This window comes from Camelus dromedarius, chromosome 7 (genome assembly GCF_036321535.1).
Source record: "Camelus dromedarius isolate mCamDro1 chromosome 7, mCamDro1.pat, whole genome shotgun sequence".
In the NCBI taxonomy this organism is placed as follows: Eukaryota; Metazoa; Chordata; class Mammalia; order Artiodactyla; family Camelidae; genus Camelus; species Camelus dromedarius.
The window spans coordinates 17,033,333-17,057,776 of record NC_087442.1 but is presented as its reverse complement, the minus strand read 5'-3'; the positions used below and the strand labels follow the sequence as shown (position 1 = coordinate 17,057,776).

General features: G+C 39.9%; 1 protein-coding gene across 3 annotated transcripts in view; it reads left to right on the top strand.

Annotated features, from left to right (window-relative positions):
• The window catches only part of EXOC4 (exocyst complex component 4), a 702,098-nt gene that overhangs the window by 572,636 nt on the left and 105,018 nt on the right, over positions 1-24,444 (top strand). For all 3 annotated transcript variants that reach the window (XR_836802.3, XM_064487345.1, XM_010975676.3), the window contains one exon: positions 14,240-14,418. Coding sequence is in view for 2 of the 3 variants with exons in the window: in XM_064487345.1 (XP_064343415.1) it covers positions 14,240-14,418 (179 nt within the window). In the remaining variant the exon portion in view is untranslated. The remainder of the gene's footprint in view (positions 1-14,239; positions 14,419-24,444) is intronic.

Here is a 24,444-nt window from a genome sequence, read left to right as displayed (position 1 = left end):
GGAAAACATAGGCAAAACATTATCTGACATACATCTCAAAAATTTTCTCCTAGAAGAAATAAAAGCAAGAATAAACAAATGGGACCTAATGAAACTTATAAGCTTCTGCACAGCAAAGGAAACCAGAAGTAAAACAAGAAGAAAACCTACGGAATGGGAGAAAATTTTTGCAAGTGAAACCGACAAAGGCTTGATCTCCAGAATATATAAGCAGCTCATATGACTCAATAAGAAAAAAATAAACAACCCAATCCAAAAATGGGCAGAAGACCTAAACAAGCAATTCTCCAAGGAAGACATACAAATGATCAAAAAGCACATGAAAAAATGCTCAGTATCACTAATTATCAGAGAAATGCAAATCAAAACTACAATGAGGTATCACCTCACACCAGTCAGAATGGCCATCATTCAAAAATCCACAAATGACAAATGCTGGAGAGGCTGTGGAGAAAGGGGAACCCTCCTACACTGCTGGTGGGAATGCAGTTTGGTGCAGCCACTATGGAAAACAGTGTGGAGATTCCTCAAAAGACTAGGAATAGACTTACCATATGACCCAGGAATCCCACTCCTGGGCTTGTATCCAGAAGGAAATCTACTTCAGGATGACACCTGCATCCCAATGTTCATAGCAGCACTATTTACAATAGCCAAAACATGGAAACAGCCTAAATGTCCATCAACAGGTGACTGGATAAAGAAGATGTGGTATATTTATACAATGGAATACTACTCAGCCATAAAAACCGACAACATGATGCTATTTGCAGCAACATGGATGCTCCTGGAGAATGTCATTCTAAGTGAAGTAAGCCAGAAAGAGAAAGAAAAATACCATATGAGATCGCTCATATGTGGAATCTAAAAAACAAAAACAAAAACAAACAAACAAACAAAAACAAAGTGTAAATAAAGGACAGAAATAGACTCACAGACAGAGAATACAGACTTGTGGTTACCAGGGGGGTGGAGGGTGGGAAGGGATAGACTGGGATTTCAAAATTGTAGAATAGACTACACTGTATAGCACAGGGAAATATACACAAAATGTTATGATAACTCACAGAGAAAAAAATGTGACAGTGAGTGTGTATAAGTCCATGAATAACTGAAAAATTGTGCTGAACACTGGAATTTGACACAACATTGTAAAATGATTATAAATCAATAAAAAATGTTAAAAAAAAAAAAAAAAGAAAGTGAGGCTGAGAATGATGTTCTGTGCCATCATGATGATGGGAAGGATACTTGTTATCTTGCCTGGGTAGGAGCAGGAAGAGGTGTTCCTAAGACAGGGGCAAACATGAGACAGTCTGCACCCACCGCTGAAAAGTCCTGTGTCATCAGTTCTCTCCCCAGTTCCAAATCTATTGACGGCTGCTCTCTGTGGCAGGCTGAATTCCCTGCCAGGTGATGAAGGACCACTTGCCTTCTCACCCCTGTCTTACTGAACCTTTTCAGATTCCCAGTCTACCGTGCTCTTTCCTACTTCTGCGTCTTTGCCCCTGCCCATTTCTCTTCCGGAGATACCCTCTGCTCATCCCACCCCTGCTTCCTGTCCCTGTCCAGTTCAGCTCTCAAGATACAGCTCAGGTATCAGTTTCTTCATCATCTCCTCCCCAGAATCCTCTTCCTTTCTGCACCCCACCCTGCTGCTCACCTGGGTTAGGAGCTCATTATCTGTGGGGGAGTTAAACAAATAAGCAGTTTATAGAGCATTGAATGCTACTGCTAGAGGTAAAGATAATGTGTGCATATATAAAGAAGAGACTGGTAGAAGAACTAAAAATAATAACATAACTACCCTAAGAAGGAGAGATTGGTATAATTGGCTGGGATGGGGGTTGAGGGGAATGGGATGTAAGTAAGCTAATTCCTCACCGATCCATGGAGCAGGATGTCAGTACAAAATGTCTAAAATGAATATCTCAACAAGTAGCAGTTTCCACAGATTATATAAAGAGGTGGATGTAACCACTGGAAGAATTAGAAATAGAAATCTTTTTTTTTTTTTTTTAAGTAGTAGGTGCTTTCTGGGACACATGATGAACGTGAGGGGCTTGGAACAGGAGATCACTGCTCATCAATGTCAGTTATTTAACCAAGAGTAATTATTACCTAAGTTTAAATTTTTCCTTTGCTTAGAAAAAAGTTCTCAAACCCTGTTACTCATCACTGGAAGTTCACCAATTGTTCACAAATACACTATCATTCTAACTTTTTTTAATCTCTGAAAAAAAATCTTAAACCATCTTCAGTTTCCTGCCAATTTTATGCAAAGCATTTACCCTTCTCTGCAGTATCTTACTTTGCCCCAGAGGTTCCGATCTCTTTCTTTGTCTTCCTCCTAAGACCCCCATATGCCCACCCTTCCCCCTTTCTGTTCCAAGTGAGCTACCTTGAAGACATGACACTTAGCTGCTTAGCTACAGAATCATTGCTTGAGATCAATTGTTGAGTGTCTCTGCTCTGAGTAGATTTAAGTTTTTCAAAAGGAAATTGTATAACAATTTGAGAAATAACCAGAATTGTCAGTAAGCTGAAATACTCGATGAAGAAGTTCAATGCTATATAAATTTCGACTTCTAAATCTCGAATCATTCTTGGTAGTTGAAAAACCAAAGTATTTGTTCAACTTATAGTACTTAATTATTGGTTACTTTAATCTTGTATATTGATAATCTGTTTTGAAGCTTGAGAAATGTTCTTTATGGAAAACTGTTGTTATTTTATGAATGCAAAGCTTATGGTAGCTCCTGGCAAAAAAAAAAAAAAATTGCACACCTCTGAAAGTCCCAGCACCTGTAGAAAAAATCTTGTACCTTATTATTTATATCCAGTGTTGCCTGACAACATCCTACAACGAAAACTTAGTGGCCAGGCTTATTTGAGTGGTTTGGCTAAAGAAAGATGCATTCATGCTCCAACTAACACAGCTTTTCACATGCAGCTTTATTCCAGGTTGAGGCTACATCGAGCTCTGAGCAGTGCCATCAGCCTGAAAATGATGTGCTGCTTCATAGTTAGCTCTTTGCTTGTTGTTACCTAGTATCAATTTCCACGTAACTTTTCACTGTCTTTACACACTGTTTTATCAATGTACTCGTCTACTTGGTGGGAAAAAAGGAGATACAGAATGTGGCAAAAACCCTGAGACTGAGCCCTGGGTTCCTTCCCCTAATGCTCTCTGTGTCTTTAGCCAGGTCCCCTCACCCTTCTGCACCTCTGTCTCTCATCTGTAAATGACAACCTTTAATGCTTGAACTTACATGCTGGTTTTGTGTGTGGTGTGCTTGTGCTCTAACATATTAGGTCATATTTAATGTCCAGTACAGTTGGGTTTTTATGTTGTGTATTTACACTTTAGAGTAGATTGGAGCCCTTTATGTAATCAGTACACCCAGTACATTCTGTCCATTTTGTAGAATTTTGAATATAATTTTATTATTGTTTAGCTACTACTCAGGGTTCTAGTTTTACTGTGTTTACATTTTGGAATATTTTTCGCAAACATTCATTTATTTCATATCTCACAATCACAACTTTGAGTTATATAGCTGTTTTTATAAGAAAATTTGGCCGATTCTTTGAGGATTATTGTTTTCCAGAAAAGTATTGTCATAAAAGCAGTGGGTACCTGTAAAGGCTTTTGAAACCAGGTTCCTAGATCAAATCAGGATTCAACGGTATCAAAGGGTTAAGGACCCGAGTGCTCAGTTAACATTATTGCTCTAGAATTTTGGTGCTAAATGCCAGGCCTAGGGTGAGGCACACACCGTTGCTCAATCCGTGCTTGTTGAATGTCCGTCTGTACTCCCATACTGCTTGATGTACAAGTAATGGCGTTAAATAAGAGAAAGGTTAGCATAGAAGAGTCTCAGAGTATAGGGCGTGTCTTAATCTGCTTGGGCCTCTTTGACAAAATGCATGTAGACTGAGTGGCTTACAGGACAGAAGCTTACTTCCCACTGTCCTGGAGGCTGGGAAGTCCGAGGTCAAGGTTCAGTTCCCAAATCAGTTCCCAATAAAGGCTCTCTTCCCTGCTTTCAGAAGTGCCTTGCTGTGGCCTCACATGTCAGCAAGAGAATAAGAGCCCTCTCAGGTCTCCTTGTAAGAGTACTAATTCCATCATGAGGGCTCCACCTTCATCGTGACTATCATGATTTAATTACCTCCCAAAGATCTATCTCTAAATACGTCACTTTGGGGTTTAGGACCTCAACGTATGAATTTGGGGGGATACATTTCAGTTCATAGCAAGGTGCAGATCCGTACCTGTTTACCTAAAATCTGAGCTGTTATTTTACACTAGTGGTTGGAAATTGGTCACATGAAAAAGCTAACTGTGTAATGTATAGATTGCATTGCTACATACAGACTAAAGAACAAAAGTTATGCTGCCTGGGAAGAAAAATTAAAACTATGATTATAGAGAAAATTTAAAGAATTTCTTATCATATGACTTATGCAGTTCTGAGTCAGATAGGAACAGATTTGGGGTTTTTTTTGTTTGTTTTTTTAACGTAATGAATCTCCCTTAATAATGTATTTGGACTTTTCATACAATCACTTACGTTGGCCTGTGATTAAAATCCTGGCCTCTAGTTGGAAGCTCACTGTTTGAACCCAGGTGTTTTGCTACCAGCCCAGCCTGTACAGGCTTTGTGATAAAAAGGATAATGCCTTTGTGTCTGTCTGTTAGACAGGGAACCTGAGTAGGGGTAAAACTGCCTGTAGCAGAATGGTGCCTGCACTTCAATTCCTAGATCTTTTGCCCTGCATCACCTTGGTAGCTCTAATGTAATACTACTGTGGGAATGTAAAATGATGCACCAATTTTGGAAAACAGCCTGGCATATTCTCAAAAAGTTAGCGTTACCATGTAACCCAGCAGTTCCACTCCTAGGCGTATATACTGAAGAGAAATGAAAACATACATCCACACAAAAATTTCTACATGAGTGATCATTAACGTTATTATTCATAATAGCCAAAAAATGGAAACAACCCAAATGTCCATCAAGTGATGAACAGATGAACAAAATAGAATAGATCCGTGATATATCCAGTGAAATACTGTTTGTTAATCAAAGAATTACTGCTGCATGCACAAACGTGGGTTAACCTCGAACCCATGTTAAGTAAAAGAAGCCAGTCACAAAGATGACATTGTTTGAGTCCCCTTATATGAACACCCAGAATAGGGAAATCTATAGAGACAGAAAACAGATTAGTGGTTATCTAGGGCTGGATTTGGGGATAAACAGAAAGTCTAATGGTTACGGATACTTTTGAGGTGATAAAAATGTTCTAAATTAATTGTGGTTTGATTTTGTGACACTGACTAAACTAAAAACCATTGAACTGCACATGTTAAATGAGTAAATTGTATGGTACATGAATTCTCTCTCAATAAAGCTATTTTTATAAATACCCATGACTGAGCCCCACGCATGACCAATTAAATCAATTTTGGCAGGTAGCTTTTGGCATCAGGTATTTTGTTTAACCTTCCCTAGTTAAGCTTTTACTGTACAGCCAGAGTTATAGCTAGTGGTTTAGACTAACTACCAAGATCCTTCTCAGTGCCAGAGCACCATGAATCCATAAATCTAGTGGTTTGTGCCTGTTGCGTTGAACAAGGTGATTTAAAAGCACAGACTGAAGAGCTGGTGAGCACCCCACAGTCCACCTTAATAATGGGCATGATTAATTTCTTTGGCTGCCATCTCTGAATAGAAACCCAGAAACTCAAATTGCCCTGCAACCAAATAGAGATAGAGAGGGAGAGAGAGGGAGAAGGAGAGAGAGGGAGAGAGAGGGAGAGGGAAGGAGGGAGAGGGAGGGAGGGGGGAGGGGGGAGAGAGAGAGATTGTTCTAAGTCCCAGGCAGAACCCAGGAAAAGAGAAGTTGCTGATATTTCACACATACTCACCTTGATTGCAAAGGACACGCTAAGGACCCTCCCTGATTTATTCCCAGTTCTGCCTCTGCACCGAGCTGTGGACCGCTCAGCCTCATCTCGCCCCTCGAGAGCACTGCGAGTTTCTAGCTCATGGATGAACAGTGGGCAAAGAAAGCAAATGAAAAATCCTTGATTGTGATCATTGAAGGAGGAGCCACATTTCTAAAGAGGAGCAATTACTCGTTAAATGTGAAAAATAGCTACTCAGATCATAGTGTGTGATGAAAACCATTGAAGGATAGACTCAGTGATGAGTTTTAGCAGTTTCTAGGAGAAAAAAAATAATATCGTAATCAAGATAACTGGACGATTTTATTTCTTCCTATTTATGAGAGTTTAGCCAAGAGCATTTTAGAAAAACAATTTTTGAAAACTTGATTAAAAAACCCATCAGAATGGTACCACCTCCATTATTTTTGACACAGACAAATTAGACAGGTTTTGAAAGTGTTGGAAGATTGAGCAGTTGTAAAAAGCAGAAGTGATAGATGGAAGTGTCATTGTCACATCTCATAAGAATCTGTCGGTATTATTAGGAATCTAGGTAGGTGACCTGACTCTTTTATAACCTTCATCAGTTTAAGCTCTGACAGATAATAGCTAAGTGATCTTTACTGGTCACCTTAACATGTCTCAGTTTCTTTACCTATACAGCAGAACTAATTTATCTCATGCCAAAGAATGTAATTTCCAGTTGCATTGAATATGGTCAGACATCTTACTAGGTCTTGATTAGGTCAAGGTCTGGCACAGAAAACAGAAACTGCTGCAAGTATTCCCTTAAATTACTTCAAGTGAGAATTAAACGTAGAGAATTGGTTATCCAGGTGAATGAGGATCTGAGCATCAAGCAGGAGACCTTAAGATAACCACAGGTTAACAACAGGAAGTAGCCACTACCTCCCTTTAGCTGAAGTGCCAAAGGGAGGAGGCATTTACTGTAGCACAAAGACACCTAAAGGCATTTGGGGCATGGTTGGAGCTAGAACCAAAAAGAAGATGTGTCGGTCACTGGAGACATCACCCAGGGCAGAGAGGGAGGGAGAGAAATGGAAATGGCTTGGCATCTCCTTTCTTTTTAGCCGTCAGTTTCCTGCCAGGGCCTCCCCTTGTCAGTTTCCAGCTGAGAAGGTGGAAAACAGCTTCCTGGAGTTGGCCCCTGCCTCCCCCAGCATAGAGCAGAGCAGAGCAAAGGTGAGGAATGGATCTTTGGGCAAACAGGCCTAGGACTTTTAGAGTTCACCCCTTTTTTATTCTGTATCCATTAAAACTTGGTACTTCTGCTTGATAAAAGCATTCTACTGCTCTCCCCAGCAGGGGTGAGTCAGTCTCATCTGTCATTGAGTTCATCTCAAGTCTCGAATCTCTGCAGCCCTCCGTCCGTGTCAAGTGGTGACCTCTGAACTAAAACGGAAAATTAATACTACCAGCTTTCATGTAAAACAGCAGGGGAAATAGCACCTCATACCCATTAAGATGGTTACTATTAAAAAATTAAAATTAAAAATAGAAAATAGCAAATTTTGATGAGGATGTGGAGAAGTTAGAACCCTTGTGCATTGCTGATGGGAATGTAAAATGGTGCAGCCCCTCTGGAAAACAGTTTGGCAGTCCCTGAAAAAGGTAAACATAGAATTACTATATGATCCAACAATTCCACTTCTCTGTGTGTGCCCAGAAGAACTGAAAGCAGAGATTAAAACAGATCCTTCGGCACCAGTGTTCGTAGAAGCATTATTCACAATAGCCAAAAGGTGGAAACAGTCCAAATGTCCATCAGCAGATGAAAGGATAAACAATATGTGATATATACACACAATGAAATATGCAGCCTTAAAAAAGAATGAAATTCTGATAGACTACGATGTGGCTAAACTTTGAAAACATGCTAAGTGAAATAAACCAGACACAAAAGGAAATTTTGATTCCACTTACATGAGGTATCAAGAATAGACAAATTCATAGACACAAACTGGAATAGTGGTTACCAGGGACTGGGAGGAGGAACTCTGATGACAGAGTTTCTATTTGGGAAGATGGAAAAGTTCTGGAAAGAGTGATGTTTGTTGCACAACATTGTGAATATACTCAATGCCGTTAAACTGTACACCTAGAAATGGTTAAAATAGTAAGTTTTATCTCAAGTATATTTTGCCACAAAAAAAATAGTAAGGGAAGTAGAAAACAAAAAGAAACAGTTGATGAATATATGCAAAAAATGCCAAGCTGTTGCAGTCCCCATTTCTGTAACTGGTCACATTTCTCTTACTGGTCACATTCATCACTTCCTTCTTCTGCCATCCGTCCCATGTTGCCCTTGCCCTCTGCCTGCACCTCAGCTGCTCAGAGTGTTTTACCTGTTTTTGTTGAAGCTGAGCTTGTTCCTGGAAAAACTGAGTTCTTGACAGTTCTGCCTTGATTAGACTGCTGTGTTTTTTTCCCATTACTGTTACTGTGAACCTGGAAATACCCAAAGGGGTTCCAGTGAATCGGACATAGTTCTCTCTGCCTTTGTTGCATAGAAGCAACTCACTTTGCTCTCGGCAACTGAGGTGAGTCATTCCAGGCATGAAAGTGACCCCCTTCTCCGCCTGTTGGTTCAGTAGTGTGAGAAGCCCCAAATAGCCACATGGCAGTCTCTCCTACCCCATGTAATTCGGTCATTGGTGTATTTTCTGGTGGAAGCGGTCCTTCCTGAGTACCTACAGACCAGTTTAGCCCAAACTTGTGGGAGCAAAACCTCCGTGAATGGTTTTAATAATGAGAAGAGGGAACCATTACTACTTCTAATCCTTGGTTCCCAGACCCAAATTTTCTTGTTATTATTAAAATGTAATAATAAAACCACTATGGATTGGCTCTGGGTCAGAGTACTCCAGCACTCATGCCTTGTAAGTGTTGTATCCCAGCTGGACCAAAGCTGAATCCTGCGTAGTCCATTTTACCCTCTGCTCCCTCTGTCAGCCCCGCTCCTTCTGGGGTTTGGATGTGCAGCAAAAGAGGGCAATTTTGGGAGAGTGGGCCCTGCCTTACTTCTTTTGCTGTAAAATAAGTTTCTTGGCCAGCAACATTGTTGAATAGGATATCATGATTGCAAAAAGGACCTTGAGTAAATCTCCTGACTGTTAGAAACATTTCGGGCCAAGAAAGCAATCCATACTGAGCATGGGTACAGCACTGCCCCCTCCAAGATGCAAGGAGTCTACTCCGTCTGCTGCTTCACTTGAGCCAGTCCGTGTCCTTGCCCTGTGCTGGATTATAGGGGACTTCCCTTTGGGCAGTGTTTCCCGGCTCTTGGGGCAGTTGTCTTACAGCAGGTCAACAATGGTCGAAGACTGGGGGGGTGAGGCAGAGTCTGAGTGTATGTTATGTGGTCAAATACAACCAGATCCACAAATCAATCTTTTTTTTTTTTTTTAATGGAGGTACTGGGAATTGAACCCAGGACCTTGTGCATGCTAAGCGTGTGCTCTACCGCTCTACTGCTCTACTATATCCAACCCCACCCCCAATCAATCATTTTGAAACTAGTTGTGATGTTTCTTTCGTAAGTGAATTTAGTCTGCTGAAAGCGCAGATTTTTTTTCCTTCCTAAGATTTCAGGGAGTAACAGAATTATTTAAAGACTAAATGGAGACAATCTTTGGCGTCTTTCGCAAAATTCTTTGAAATGAATTCTTGTCAGATTGACTTCTTTAAAGATTATAATTGTGCAGTAAGATTAAGTTAAACAGGTTTTACATTCTTGGCAAAATTCTCTGAAGTGAATTCTTGTCAGATCAAGCTCTTTAACGATTATAATTGTATGGTAAAATTAAGCTTCACAGGTTTAATACTCTCAGTTTCTTGGGCCTCTGCGTGAGCACGTAGGCCTACTGATGGTAAAGTGACTTCTCACGTAGGGTTCAGTACCTGAGACGCACAGCTTTTGAGTTCTGGCTTCTGTTCCTGGGTGTGTCAGCTAATCTTTGGGTCATGATTGAATGCCTCTTACTTCACCTTCTTCAGATAATGAGTTTCCTACTGCCCACTTCACACAAACCTGTAATACCTTCAATAAACAATGTGTTTTCGTTATAAGCAGAAGATGAAGACTAAGTAAAAATTCAGGTCTAGAAAGAGGAAACAGTACTGACCCAGATGCTGGCAGGTAGTCATTCTGACAGTGAGGTCTCTGCCATGAACACTGACCACATCTTTTTTTCTTTTTTTTCTTCTTTTTTTTTTTTTTTTTTAAAGTAGAGGTGCTGAGGATTGAACCCAGGACCTTGTGCATGCTAAGCATGAGCTCTACCACTGAGCTATTACCTCCCCTCCCCTCTTACTGTGTCTTGAGTAAGCCTGGAACCCCGGTCCAAACCAGCCTTAAAGTAACCAACCATCACTTCCAGTTTGGCTCAAGTAACTGTAATACCCGCGTCCTCCAATTTTGCAGGCTGAGACTCTTGATGTATCCATTTGAAAGTTTTTCTGATTTGTGGTAGGGTTTTCAGTTTTTTCTTTTCAATGAAAAAGTGAACATGTTCTTTGGAGAAAGTCTAAAAAATACAGAGAAGCACGAAACATGATCCAGTCACACAATTAACATTTTGGTATAGAGATATCTGATCATTTTTCAGTTCATATAGATATATAATTATGTTCTTTTTAAATATCATATGATGCATACAGTTTTATAGCAGCTTATTTTTACTCAGCTAAAATGGCTAAAAATAAACTATACCAAACATTTTTCTTTGGTACCAGATGTTTTCTACTATATAATTTCTAACGCCTGCATAGTTTTCCATAGTGTGGATATGCCATAATTCATTTAATAAGTTAGAGGGTTGAGGAAAAAATCCGTAATTGTGCAGCTAAAGCCATCCCCTTAAGGTTAGTGTAACACATAAAAACCGTCCACCAAACTCTCTGACACACACGAATCCTCGAAGGAATGATTTTTATGTGTGAAATGGTTATAGCTGTCAATCATTTATTCCCAAAGTCACAGTTCCGGTGCTCTCTCCAGGTTGTTAGGGGGTGATTATGGATTCCTGTCAAATGAGATGTCTACTATATATTCAACATGAGGCAGTTTGTATTTTTCTCAGTCTGTTGCTCTCCCGTCGGAGGAGGTTAAGCAGATCTCAGTGAGCCGAAGGGGAGTGGGATAGGCATCTAGCTGGCAGCACACGGCAGACCTGCCCAGGGCCCAGAGATCCGCGCATAAGCAGATTAGACTGTTACATAAATACATTTGTCTTGATTGTCATATTCCACCCAGGGTTACACCTACATGCATAAAAATGGCTCCAAGCCTGGTTTTCAAAGCCATTCGCTTCCCTTGTTGCTTTTTAACCACGCAGCTCAGAGGCATTTTCTGTTATATCTATCAAAGATGATTAAGGGGCTGGGAAAGTTGATATATAAGGACAGATTAAGAAAACTAAATATTTACAACCTTACAGAGTGACAGCCAAGGGGAAGATCTTACAACTGTCTGCTGGGCTCGAATGATGGAGGAGATACTGTTTTGCTTTCCCCGGTAACTCGATTTTAGGGAGAGCTAAATTCACAGGAAGTTTTCTGAGGGTGACATCACTTATGCTAATTAGATAATTGTGTCAGTTGAAATTACATTTCGCTGCTAGTAGCAGAAACTTGGAATTGCAGTGGCTTAAACAAATGAGGTTTCATTTTCTCTCCTATAGCGTGAAGTTCAAAAATGTGTTGTCTGAGGCCACATGGCAGTTGTGTGATGTCATCAGTGCCCCCAGACCCTCCTGGCTCCTTTATCCTCAGCTTTCTCTTCATCCTTAAGGTCACCTGGTATCTGTCTGAAGCAGAGCTACTACAGCCTCACTTACCATGGCTGCTTTCCAGAAAGGGGGAGACAGAAAACGTCCCTGCCAACTACAACTGCTTGAAAGAACTTTCTCGGAAGCCCATTTCCTGATTCTAACTTATATCTCCCTGACCGCCACATCTGAAAGAGGGGCTGGGAAATTGAGCAGCATTTTTGGTTTGGTTTATTTTTGTTTTGAAGCTGGGTACATTGTTTACCACAGCAACATCAAGGTCCTTTTACTGCGGACGCGTGAGACCATGGATACCGGGTAGGCAACTGGTGGTTTCGGTCACAGTGATTTACCTCTTGAAGACTCTGAGAAGTCTGGACCCTTGAGACAGAGTAACGTTTGCTATGATGTTCCAGGCTTCCATTTGTAAAACTAGCCCTTGAGATCTAACTTACGTACTTCTGATCACTCATCTATTTCATTTATTCATCATAGCATACCCTGGGTTGATGCTGAATAAACCAGCCATCTCAACAGACCTAAGAATAATAATAACCACAACTTACTAGCTTTCACCAAATTCTGTGCCCTGTGTTATGCACGTAACACCACCTGAATAATCTGCTTTAAAATCCACGAGGGGGTGGAATGGGAAGTAGAGATGAATAAATGAAATAAAGCAGTGAGTTGCTAATAATTGAAGCTGAGCAGCAGATACCTGGGAGTTTATTATTTATACTCTTCTCTCTACTTTTGTAATAATTGAAATTTTCCCAGTGAAGTTTTTAAATCACTTCACCTTCTACTTATGTTATTTCATATACGAGGTCAGTACTATAACCCATAGCTAACAGTGCTCTGGGCAGTTGAGCAGCGTCACACAGCCACTGAGTGGCAGACTGAGGAGTCAGACCCGGGTTGGTCTGACTTAGCAGCCTGTGCGCTAACCCTTAGCATACAAAGAAAACATGCTTCCCAGACGAGGAGACTGAAACTGGTTAGAAATGCAGACTTTTCGGTCCCACCCAAGACCTTTAACAAGACCCCCCGAGTAAGGATTGTATGCACATCCAAGGTTCCTGTGCTCTGACTGACCACTGCACTGTTACTGACTCTGTAACCCCAACTTTCCCGACTCAGTCAATCAGTTAGGCCCTTCCCTAAAAAATGTTACCCTCTGTTGAAATAAAAAGCCTTATCATAAGCCACTGCTTGGTAGCATTTAATAATAATTTAATAAGCATTTAGTTCATAGCAGTCACTTCTTTCAACATCCAGCGTCTGCTGTAGCGCTGGGCACTAAATGCCTAGGTGTCAGTTACACATCCGTCTGGCTGTATGTCAACTGTTAATAATCACTGCTAATTGAAACTTTATAATTTGGTTTGTTCTATTTAAATAAAGCCCTTGCCTTCTATTCACTTAAGGTGCTGTGAGTTTTAAAAGCTTTGAGACTTACAGAGAACCTACAGGTACCTGTTCTAGCCTCCGGCAGCATCAGCTCTGCTTACCCACCTGGGTGTAACTTTCCAGAAAAGGTGTGATTTTTCTCCCTAACACTGTCAGTCGTCTTGTATCATTTCAGCCTTGTGTTTGAAAGGAAAAAAGCTATGGGATTTAGGTGACCTAAGTCCCAGCCCTGCCAGTTGTGTGTCCTGTGGGCAAAACAGTCAACCTCCTGAGCCTCCGTTGCTTCATCTGTGCAGCGGCTGTGGCGTATAGTCTTGGGGGTCCCTTCCAACTTCATTCTTCTGTAACCCCACATAACTTGATTTTTCAACCCCCCGGAAACAAGAAAAACATTATGAAGATACCGGGCTTTTTGTGAAATCCACCTGATTATATTTTTCCAGCCAGGAAAAGGATCCCACATTGATTTTTACTAGTTTCTCTGTCCAAATAATGAATACCTTCATGCTTTATAGCTTACTTGCCTCCAATCATTTTTAGGACAAGTGAATGAATGAATGAATGAATGAGTGAGGCTTGTCATCCATCTCAACTATAATCTGCTTTCTTAAAGAGGCTGGGCCCTCTTTGCTTTTGAATGTTTTAGAACATTTTCTAGGTGCCAGGTTAACTTGGTTGTTTTATAGATTACAATAACCTTCCAACCATGTGTATCGGTAACACCCTAAGCTGTTCTTCAACTCCCACAGCAGAAGAGGCAAGGGAAAAGCCTATTTTAAAAGAACAGACATGGAAGCCACCCCTGAGAACCGCCCTTGTAAAGGTCAGGTCCACACTGGTTCCTGTTGAAGGTACAAGAATCAGAGTCACTTCGTCCTGCTTCCAGAACTTTCTCCTACCAGAGTAATTTTAAGTGTGTGTATATATATGATAATTTTCTCACAAAATTAAACCTAGGAGAAACAGCCTGCTGAAATACCATGATTATAACAACCATTTTGCTAGACATGTGTTAGAAAGTCTTGTCCAGCCCTGTCTTTTCCATGCTGGATGTAAAGTGTGTTTCTGACTTGTTTTGCAGGGCAGCCTTTGGCAAGGAATCAGAAGTTCTTATTGGGAACCTGGGTGATAAATTAATCCCTCCACAAGACATCCTCCGTGACGTCAGCGACCTCAAAGCCTTGGCCAACATGCATGAAAGCTTGGAATGGTTAGCAGGTCGAACGAAGTCGGCTTTCTCCAATCTTTCTACATCCCAGAGTGAGTACCTTGCAGGATGGTTCTTGTAGGGACAGCTGAGGAACTCAACTGAGTACTTTCATTTGAAATGTGAGTGTGTACACATGTCATCTTATGGGATGTGTTCGTGTTGTCAGGAGGTCGGTGCAGGAATTCTGCTGGTGCTGAACCTCTGGTATTTTGTGATTCTGCAAAGGGAAGTCATTTCCGCTTCCCTGTGTAGGGCGCAGGAAACCAAAAACGGTCTGTGTTAACATAGCTTGATATTAAACCTTAGAAACACAAAACCTTGTAAGGTTGAACCACCATGTCTCAAGAACAGAAAGCAATACACTTTGTCCTCCTTACAACTTCTCAAGGGTAGAAACTGTCTCAGAGCTCAAAGCTGAGCATGCGGTCATTGTTTTCATTTTAATTGATAGGAAATGAATGAAAAAGTATCTAAAAAGAGAATAAAAGAAGTGATTATGGTGCTAGAAAATAGAGACTGAGAGAAATTATTCTGGAAAAGAGATGGATGAAAGATGGTTTCATTATACATTTCAAGGAAATTAAGGAATAGGGTATGAAGTCAAAATGGGAACCCTCTTTCTATCAGATTAGTGACTCAGAAAATAATTTGAAAACTTGAGGATATACACACTTTATTCAGTAACCATAACATAAATACTTTTTAAAAAGTGCTAGTTCAGAAGTGTTAAGCAGTTAAAATAAAGGCAAATAAAGAAAAAATGATACGAAGAAGGAATAAAGGAGATGGCAGATTGAATGCTTGAATGGAGAGACAGAAAACAGGGTGGAAAAAAGCAAAATAACAGCAAGAACATGAAAGAAATTATATTTGCTCTGAACTTAGTATCAGAGTTAACTGTTAGAAGATTATTAGAAGGAAAATGCTTATCATTTGGACCATGAACTTCAGAGTAAGTTAATTTTTATCACTGTCTTTTGAAAAGTTATTATTACTTAAACCATGATTTCCAGCCCAGAGAAGGAAGAGATGTGGATGAAATTCACTGGAGTAAATCATTGCCTGAAACACAGGCCCCATGGACAGAGTCTAGGAGTCCTTGGCATGCACATGACTTACAGGCCGGTGCTGATCACATGGCTGTCCTGGAGGTCGGCAGAGGGTGAGGAAAATGGATGGAAGGAGGAGGCAGCTGAGATCACATACTCTGCTTTAGAATTCTTCTTAAAATACTACTTTGTATTTATGCTTTTATATTTACACTTTTTATTGATTAAAATATTACTTTTAGCTGACAGTAAAATTATGCATGTTTGTTCTTAGAAATGTATTCACTTACTAAGGAGAGCGGGGCGCAGTACGGCGTCTGAGCAGGCTCTGCCGACGTAGGCATCCTTGGAAGGTCTTCCACTGGATAATCCTGTCATGTCAGGGGACCTGTCACAAGTAGTAGCTGAAATTAGTCATCTTATCTCCCAGACTCACCCCACTCCACCCAAAAAAACAAAAAAACAAAACAAACCAGAAACCGCTGACTTTCCCTTTTGCTAGCTGCAGAAGAACAGCTGTTGTCCTGGTTTTCTTTGACTCTTGCGAATGTCGGGTTGCTTGGGTCGGCTTATTAGTGGTGATTGCAAGGAGTCCTTTTGTTTGGTGGGCCATCAAAGTCTAACCCTGAGTGATGCAGTCTTATTGCTAGCAGCACAGTATTCCACATTTCTGTTCTAGCCCTTCTGAAAGGGTTCCACAAGGCCAGAGAGGACACACTCTCTATAGCAAGTCACGGGGAGAGTCACACAGGCTCCCCTGGCTTCAGCTGTTTTCCAGAAGAGAAGGATGCTCGCTGAGCTACGCTCAACTTTGTAATCTCACAATTTACCTGTTGTGTTGATGTCACTGAGAGTCCCCAGTACAGGTAATGTCCAATTCATGTCTTCCATCCTCCCTGTTATTCTGACAAAGACCTCTTGTACCACTCCTGTTAATACTTTGTCTCATGTGCTCAGATCCATTTTATAATATAAGTTGTACCCTTTCAGTTCCTTTCAGGGTGATTATTCCACCCAGTGAGTGATTTAAGTAGCTGTCAGCATTTGCCAGTCAGCGCCAAACCCAAGTGCACTGTAATCGCTGCTTGTGCTGCCTTTGTTAAAACAAAGCAGCGAGCGAACCTGGTTTATTCTGCTAACAACAAGCCTCGCTCACCCACACTCACCTAATCTTTGAATTCGTAGGAGAGAGGCCCATTGATGTTTATAATTTGAACAAAGCAGGGAATTCTCTGATAATGGGTTACTTTGATTGTTCCATGTCAGTGTGACTTTAGAAAGGGAAGAAGGGACAGCTGTCTATTATTCTTTTGAAAAGTGAACCAAATGATGACCTCAGCAGAAGTGGTTCCAAGTCTGGAGACTAGATAACGCGAAGAAAACGCCAGCCCTTTGTCTAGCCCTCGTAGATGGTCAGGAGGAGAGAAAGTCAAGGAAAGAAGAGTAGAAGTTTATTTTCTGTGCACATCCTTTTAACTACTTGATATGATAAATGCTGAGCTTTATTATATTAAGAAGCTATTCATGGAATGGAATGGAGGAGGCTGGCAGACAATTGTTTTCATAGTAGAATATCTGTTCGGATATTACATTAGGATTCTCCTCTTCCTGAAATATTTTTCAACTTACTGAAGAGAGTATTGCATTTTCATGGCAGAGCGTGGCTAGTCATTTGTTGAGGAGATAAGATTTGACCATTTTTTCAAAGATAGTTTTTCCGTCTCTTTTAGTGTTGGCCTAAACATCGCTCTGTCTTCTTTACACTAAAAAAGTATCCTCACCTCATGCTTGCACCAAAGGCACAGCTCTTACTTCGGGCTACCTGAATCCATGGTTCCTGCTTCATTCCTGCTGGTGTTCCCCTGCTCAGTCTTCCTTAACCTATTCTACTTAAGATTCTTTCTGTTGAAAGTCACAGCCCAGTGAAAGGAAAAAGAATGCATTGATTTATAGAAGTAGTAAATCAGAAGACTTCAGGTGTGGCTGGATCCAGAGGTTCATGGGATAACGTCACGTCACAAACATGTTTACAAACCTGCTCACTCTCTCTCCCTTTCCCTGTTTCTTGGTGTATGCTCTTTATTGCAGTCCATCTCAGATAAGAGCTTTTCATAGGGCCACATCCTTGGCCATCAACAGCCACAAGATTATTTCATCTCAGACAAAAAGAGGATTTTTGTCTCCCAAAACAGTCCCAGAGAAGACTTGGAATAATCTAGCTTGACCTCCTCTCATGGGTCTCTCAGATTCCTTTAGTATACACCTTGTTTTCTGACTCTTGACCCCCACCTGCAACTTAGTCTCTCACTCCCTCTTCTAGAATCTCTTTATGTTCAGTTTTAACAAATATGCTTTCAGTACAAGGAAGTTGAGCAGAATTATATTTAGCACTGGGCATTCGGGATCTAGGTTTACACCTATTTTCCCCCATTGATCACAATTTCAGCCTTGTAGTAAAGGCACAGAATAATATCTGTCCTCTGTAGTATTTGCTATGTGTAAGAATCCTAAGTAAAAACTCTGAGAGTAACTGTTACGGTAAAGGAAATTTTCAGCAAAATGTGACCTACATAAAAATTGTTAGAGTGTATTCATTTGAAACACTAATGATTTTCTTTTGTGTTTTATCTTTTTGTTTTCAAGATGTGTTGCTTTTAAAAATAGACTACAGAGAATTCGAAGGGGACTCCAGGGCTTATTTTGTCTGCATTGCTTCCTCAGAGGGGCCCTCCTCTCTCTCTTGGATTCTGTAAAAAATCTCCAGGATTAGAGAATCTAAAACTTCCTTGATTATATATTCTGCTCTTTAAGTAACCTTACCATCAAGGAAGTCAGTATCTTTTTATTAAAGTTCTTTTGCTTCAATCTAAACTTCTTTCTTCTGTCTTACGCTTCAGTAATGTTGAATATTTTTTCAATAAAATACTTCAATGTATCTGAAAACAGTTCTTTGGCCCCTACCTGCCCATCTCTGGATATTAAAGACTAGGCCCAAAGGTCCCAGTCTCTGAGTCCTTGGCAACCAGATCTAATAGAATTAGGAGCCCAGATCAGGCCCAAGTTCACTGACACTCTCTTGGATGGTGGTTTGACTGTTAGCCTTTGTGAATGTGACTCATGTTGTAAGTTCCTTTGACACCAGGCTTTCTCACCTCTGGCTTACTGAGTTCTCATTACTGAAGTTCCTGCTGTGCCCACATGCATGGATAATAAAAAAGTCATAAAAAGTCGTATCATAACCTTTTTTTAGCTTGAGAAGTCACAGGGTTTAACATCTAATTTCCAGGCCAAATAAATTTCATAATTTAGGTTCCTGGAATTGGTTCAGGAATCATAGTATTAGTTATGCACTTATTTATATACTTATTTTTATTGTGGTAAGAAATAGGCAACATCAAATATGCCGTCTTAACCAATTTTAAGTGTATGGTACAATAGAGTAGTGTTAATTATGTATTTATTACGATGCAACAGATCTCTAGAACTTTTTCATCTCTCATAACTAAAACTGTACCCACTGAACAAAAATCCTTATTTCTCCCACCCCACCCCCAACTCCTGGTAACTGCTTCCTACTTTCTGTTTCTATGAGTTTGACTATTTTAGATGCTCTCATACAAGTGGAATCATGCAGTATTTGTCTTTTTGTGACTGGCTCATTTCACTTAGCCTGTCTTCAAAATTTATTCGTATTACAGCATATGACCAGATTTCCTTCTTTTTTAAGGCTGAGTAATATTCTTTTGTGTGGATATACCACATCTTCTTTATCCAGGCATCTTTCGGACATTTAGATTGCTTCCACCTCTTTGCTGTTGTGCATAATGCTGCAGTGACATGTAAGTGTGCGAATTATACTTCTTTCTTAAAGTAGAACTGTTGCTAGGGATCTTAGAAATCATCTGGTCCAACTCAAGTTACTTTGCACATGAAGTTAACATTAAGGGTTCAGAATGGTCACTCTGCATGTCTCTACCTGAACTGGATGGGAACAAGTCCTCACATTGCCTGTTTAATTTTCTCTCTACTGCATTGTTGTCTTGACCAAGATTAGGTACTGGCAGGTTAAGTACCATCTTGACCAGTACCAAGGTTAAGTACTGGCAGTACATAGCAGCTCCATGCATACCATATTCCTACTAAACTATCCAGGAAAGTCATCTTATTATTTTTTTAATCAAAGCACTTTAATGCCTACAGTTAACTTGTGATCATTTTTGATCTTCCTTGTCTTGTGTGTAACCAGACTTTTTGTGCTTTAAATATGCAGGATTATTGTACATCTCCCTTTTGAATTTCATCTTAGTTGAAAGAAAATATCTTACTAATTTTCACCCTCTTGATTTGTTCCACAAGTATTTTCTAAGTTAGAAACTTCACTTGTCTTGTTATCATGTCATAGAATATATTCTAGCTGCTGTACTGTTCTCTGCAGTAGCCACTAACCTTGTGTGTCTATTTAAATTTAAATTCATTAAAATTAGCTAAAATAGAAAATTCATTTGCTTAGTCATCCTAGCCACATTTCAAATGCTCAGTAGCCACTGTATTGGACAGTGTAGTTGTAGAACATTTTCATCATCACAGAACGTCCTGTTGGATAGTACTTAGGTCATCACCTAGGTCACTGTTGATAAAGGTCTTATTGATAAACTAATGCCCGTCCATATACTTAGCTTTTTGAAACAGACTTGAAATGTTCACATAGTTTTTTTATCAATAATAATAATTCAGTTGTTGATAAATAATTCAATTGTTTAGCCTCCTTATCCTCTGGCAGAGAAGTATATTTTAGGCCTAGCATTGTCCAGAAATTTTTCTATTGTTACTAAAGGGAAAAAAAGTTTAGTGATCAAGTACACTTGAGATTAGGTTAAAGAACATTAAATATAGTTCCTGCATACAGTGAAATTTTTAAAGTCTTTAATATGTTAATGGAGTAATTACAGCAATGCAGTGTTCCCCAAACTTATTTATCAATGGAATTCTCTCACCCCAGAGCATCTCACAAGACTTTTCTTGCATGGAAAACTTCTGGGAAACCCTTTCCTATATTTATATAATTTGTTCAGAATCTTTTATTTCTCCCGACATAGTCAGGCACAGGACAAGACACATGTTTCCCTGTGGCAGGACTGTAATTTCATATTATTGGCACATTTGCACACCATCAGATGACTTCTGTTGCAGTTTGGTTAGTTTATTATTCGATTTAATTATTTTGAGAAATGTTCACATCAACCAATATAAAATAACTGTAGCTTCCTTTTTTGCTTGTTTCCAACCTGGCTGCTGTCCAGTCATCACACTTTCCTCATGATGCTCAGATTCCAGCTACTAATGTAATTCCACACCTCAGTTCATGGATAAATGCTAATATGTCCACTGTGGGACTCCAGGGATTGATTTTTTTTTTAAGAAAAATTTTAATTTAGAATACTTACAGAGTAAAGTTGCAAAGATAGGACAGAATTGTTGGGTTTCTTGTACCCGTTGTTTTTATCTTATATTTGTCACAACTAATGAACCAATGTTGATACATTATTATTGACTCAATTCTATACTTTATTCAGATTTCCTTAGTTTTTATCAAATGTCTTTTTTCTGTTCCAGGAGCCCATCTAGGATATCATAATACATTTAGTCATTGTCTCTTTATGCTCAGTTAGACTGTGACAGTTTCCTAGACTTCCCTTGTCTTTGATGACCTTGACAGTTTAGAGGAAGACTGGTCAGATATTTTGCAGAATGTCCTTCAATATGTTTGTCTAATCTCTTTTCATGATTAGACTGGGCTCATGAGTTTTGGGAAGGAAAACCACAAAGATAAACCATTCTCATCACATCATATTAAGGATAATTCCTACCAATATGAATTATCACTGGTCATGTTCTGGGATTGATTTTTATGCCTCCAACTCATGTAGTCCCCTCTAGACAGTTCCTTCTGAATTCTAGATCGACTTTCCACTTTATCACCACAAATTGCTTTTGTCTGTTTATCTTTCTAGTGACTTTTTTTTTAACATGATGAAAGCATCTATTATAAGCCCAGTGTTTGGACAAGTTGAATAGCTGCTAAGAAAAAAAAATTGTTGCCCACCTTAAACAATTATGCAGTTGATAAAGATTATAATCTTGTGGGTCTAAAAGTCTCTATGTGGGAGGAACTGTTTTTTCTACCCTGAGCAATGCATTCTATTAGGGCCTGTACCCGCTTCTTAGTTGCCACAGTGCTGAACAATCCTTAATAAATGTATACAAGCATATTAATTCCAGAGAGAGCCATGCTGAGATGAAAAGAGTTATTTGAATTTTCTTCACTAAAAATAAAGTCTTATTTAAACCCATTTGCATTAGATTCTTCTGAAGTGCAATGTTGGCTCAAAACCCGTACACAAGTCCTTTTAGAGTACCAATTCTCAGAGTCAGCTGCACGTCAATTGTAATCAGTTGGGGAGTTTTTAAAATACTGCTGCTGGGCCCCACTCCCCGAGATTTTCATTTAATTGTTCCAAGGTGTGGCCTGGGCATCCCCAAACCATTAGACTCAGAGGTTGAGAACCACTGTTCTACAGGATTGGTTCTTAACCTTGGCTTATATTAGAATCATCTCCTGAGCTTTCCATCAGGCTCTCCAGGGGAGATGCCCAGAATATCTTGCCTTTTAACATCTCCTCAGGCAATTTCAACAAATAGCCAAGGTGAAGAACCACTGATTTTTGAGCACCCCCTCCTAAATTCTTCTTTAATTTCCATAGCTCTTTATATTTGGGAAATGCTTTGGAGTTATTTTGCCAGTTCTAGCCTCAAAAGTTTGGGGTTAACATGACTTCCCATTTTACAGACAAGAACACCAGGCTCAGAGTGCTGTACTTCATTTCTGTACCAGAGTCAGACGACGACCCACTTCTGCTTAGCAGTTCCTAGTCAGCCAAACTGGCCCCAAGTCTGACTAAAAATAAAAACATTCCTCTTAACCTTTTTCAAGTCACCTAAATGAGAAGGGCGAGGAATCAGGGTCTCTTGTAAAACAAAACGCTGCAGTTGCCAAACCGATTGAATGAAGGTGGAAGTCTTTACAAGTGAATTATATCATTGAAAATAAAGAGGGACAAGGTCCGTGTGTCTGTACACCCAAATCCCTCAAATACATGGTTTTGTGGCAAACCAGGAGGGCTTTATGCATTTCCTACTAGGATTTAACATTTTCTAGAAGGTGGAATAGGAATTGAATATGAATCAAGCTCACGATCATCGGCTTTGTCAGCCTTAATGGCAAATGAAAGATAAAATGCAGACTCCCCCTCCCCTTGCTGTTTGTTTTTCTGCTTTGACACAAATGAGAATAAAAATGTCCCTTGCCAAGATCTCGTGGGACATTGTCCTGTTTCAGCTGTGCTTTTGTTAAACCATTAAGCCAGAGTTTTCCTGTCAGAATTTCATCTGATTATTTTTAATTAAAACTCCATGCATGGTAATTCCTCTCCTGCTTGGGTATTTACAAGTTCCAAATATTTGTAGACTGTTATCAGACAGCCCCTGCTCAGGAGTTGCTTAGTCTAACTCTATGTATTTCGTTTCTCTAATCGTCTTTCCGGGGTTGGGCTTTCTCTGCTGTTACCATTTTTTGGTCTTGTTAGTTGTCATTTTCTTAAACTGACTCTCATTCTGCGGTTTCACTCTTACCATTCTTTTTCCTCTCTTGCTGATGGCTTCCAAATTCATTGGCATTGCTTAGTTTCATGAGCATCCTGTTTACTGAGAAATTTACATTACCATAGGTATTATGCCTTGTTCATGAATTTTCCACCTACTATCCAATTCAGATTTTGTCTCCATCTTACCTAGTTGACACAGTTACTTTGTGTGAGCCTTTATCACTTCTTAAAATATTTGGAAGTGTCCAAATACACTTCCATGTTGTACCAATTTCAGAACTAATCATATGTATTGTAGGAATAAAAACACTAAATGATAATTTTATGCTGATTCAGTTTTGTTCATTTTTGGTCTCCATTGTTCTCTATTGTTACTTATAAAGTGATTGAAATTGATCTCAATGAAGAAAGAATTGTGTGGGGAAGTCCCTGTGCTTCGGGTGTTCACCTGATTGTTCTTAGAAATTTTCTGAGACCTGTGTTGTTACAAACAGTGGAGATGCTGGTAATTCTCTCACTTTATAAGGAAAAATATTTGGACTCCTCTAGCGCCCTCCTCGCACTGATGCACCATGTGCAGTATTACTGTTGATTATCACCCAAGCTTCAGGCTTACATGTGGGATTCCTGTGTTCCTTTGTCCTTAGCACATTTTAAGTACTGATACACAAGGGTTAGTCCACTTTTTAAGCATTTCTACTCTTATTGTTTTCCCTTTCTTCTCATTGAATACCCTCACATGGCTTCTGAGTCGTGAGCATTTTGCCTGTTTCTAAACATGGATGTTCTGTTAATTCATAGACTCTTTCCCATGCTTCTCCCTTAGTCTAGGAGACATATAGTACACATTTGACTTTGAAGTCAAGCACACCTGGGGACAAATCAGGCAAGTTATTGTATCACTATAGGGAAATGATTTAGCTTTTCTGAACTAAGTAGGTCTCCTCACCTGTCAAGTAGATATAATGATGCAGACTCATTGGGTTGGTGTAACCATTACCTGAGGTGATGAACTTGGACTTCTTAGCCGTGCGTGGCACACAGTGGGAACACAACGTGGCGGTACCGCCAGACTGTATGACCCGTGTCACTGGGTCTCTCACTCACTGTTCTCCTTCCCCAGGACTAGTCTTCCCCTTCCTCCTGACCTTTCAGGCTTTTATTTAAAGTCTTGTGGTTTCTCTTAAAATTCTATTAACATCTGTCCTTTTTCTTCTTCCAAACTCTGAAAAGAGGGTTCGGATATCATTGAAAAACATTCCAGAACTAAATACAGTTCCTTCCTGTCAACCAGCTGGTCGTCTGTCGAGCTCATTGTCCCGTCCCGAGTACTGGTTAGAAAACAGCCCCCTGCCTCCCTCGGCAA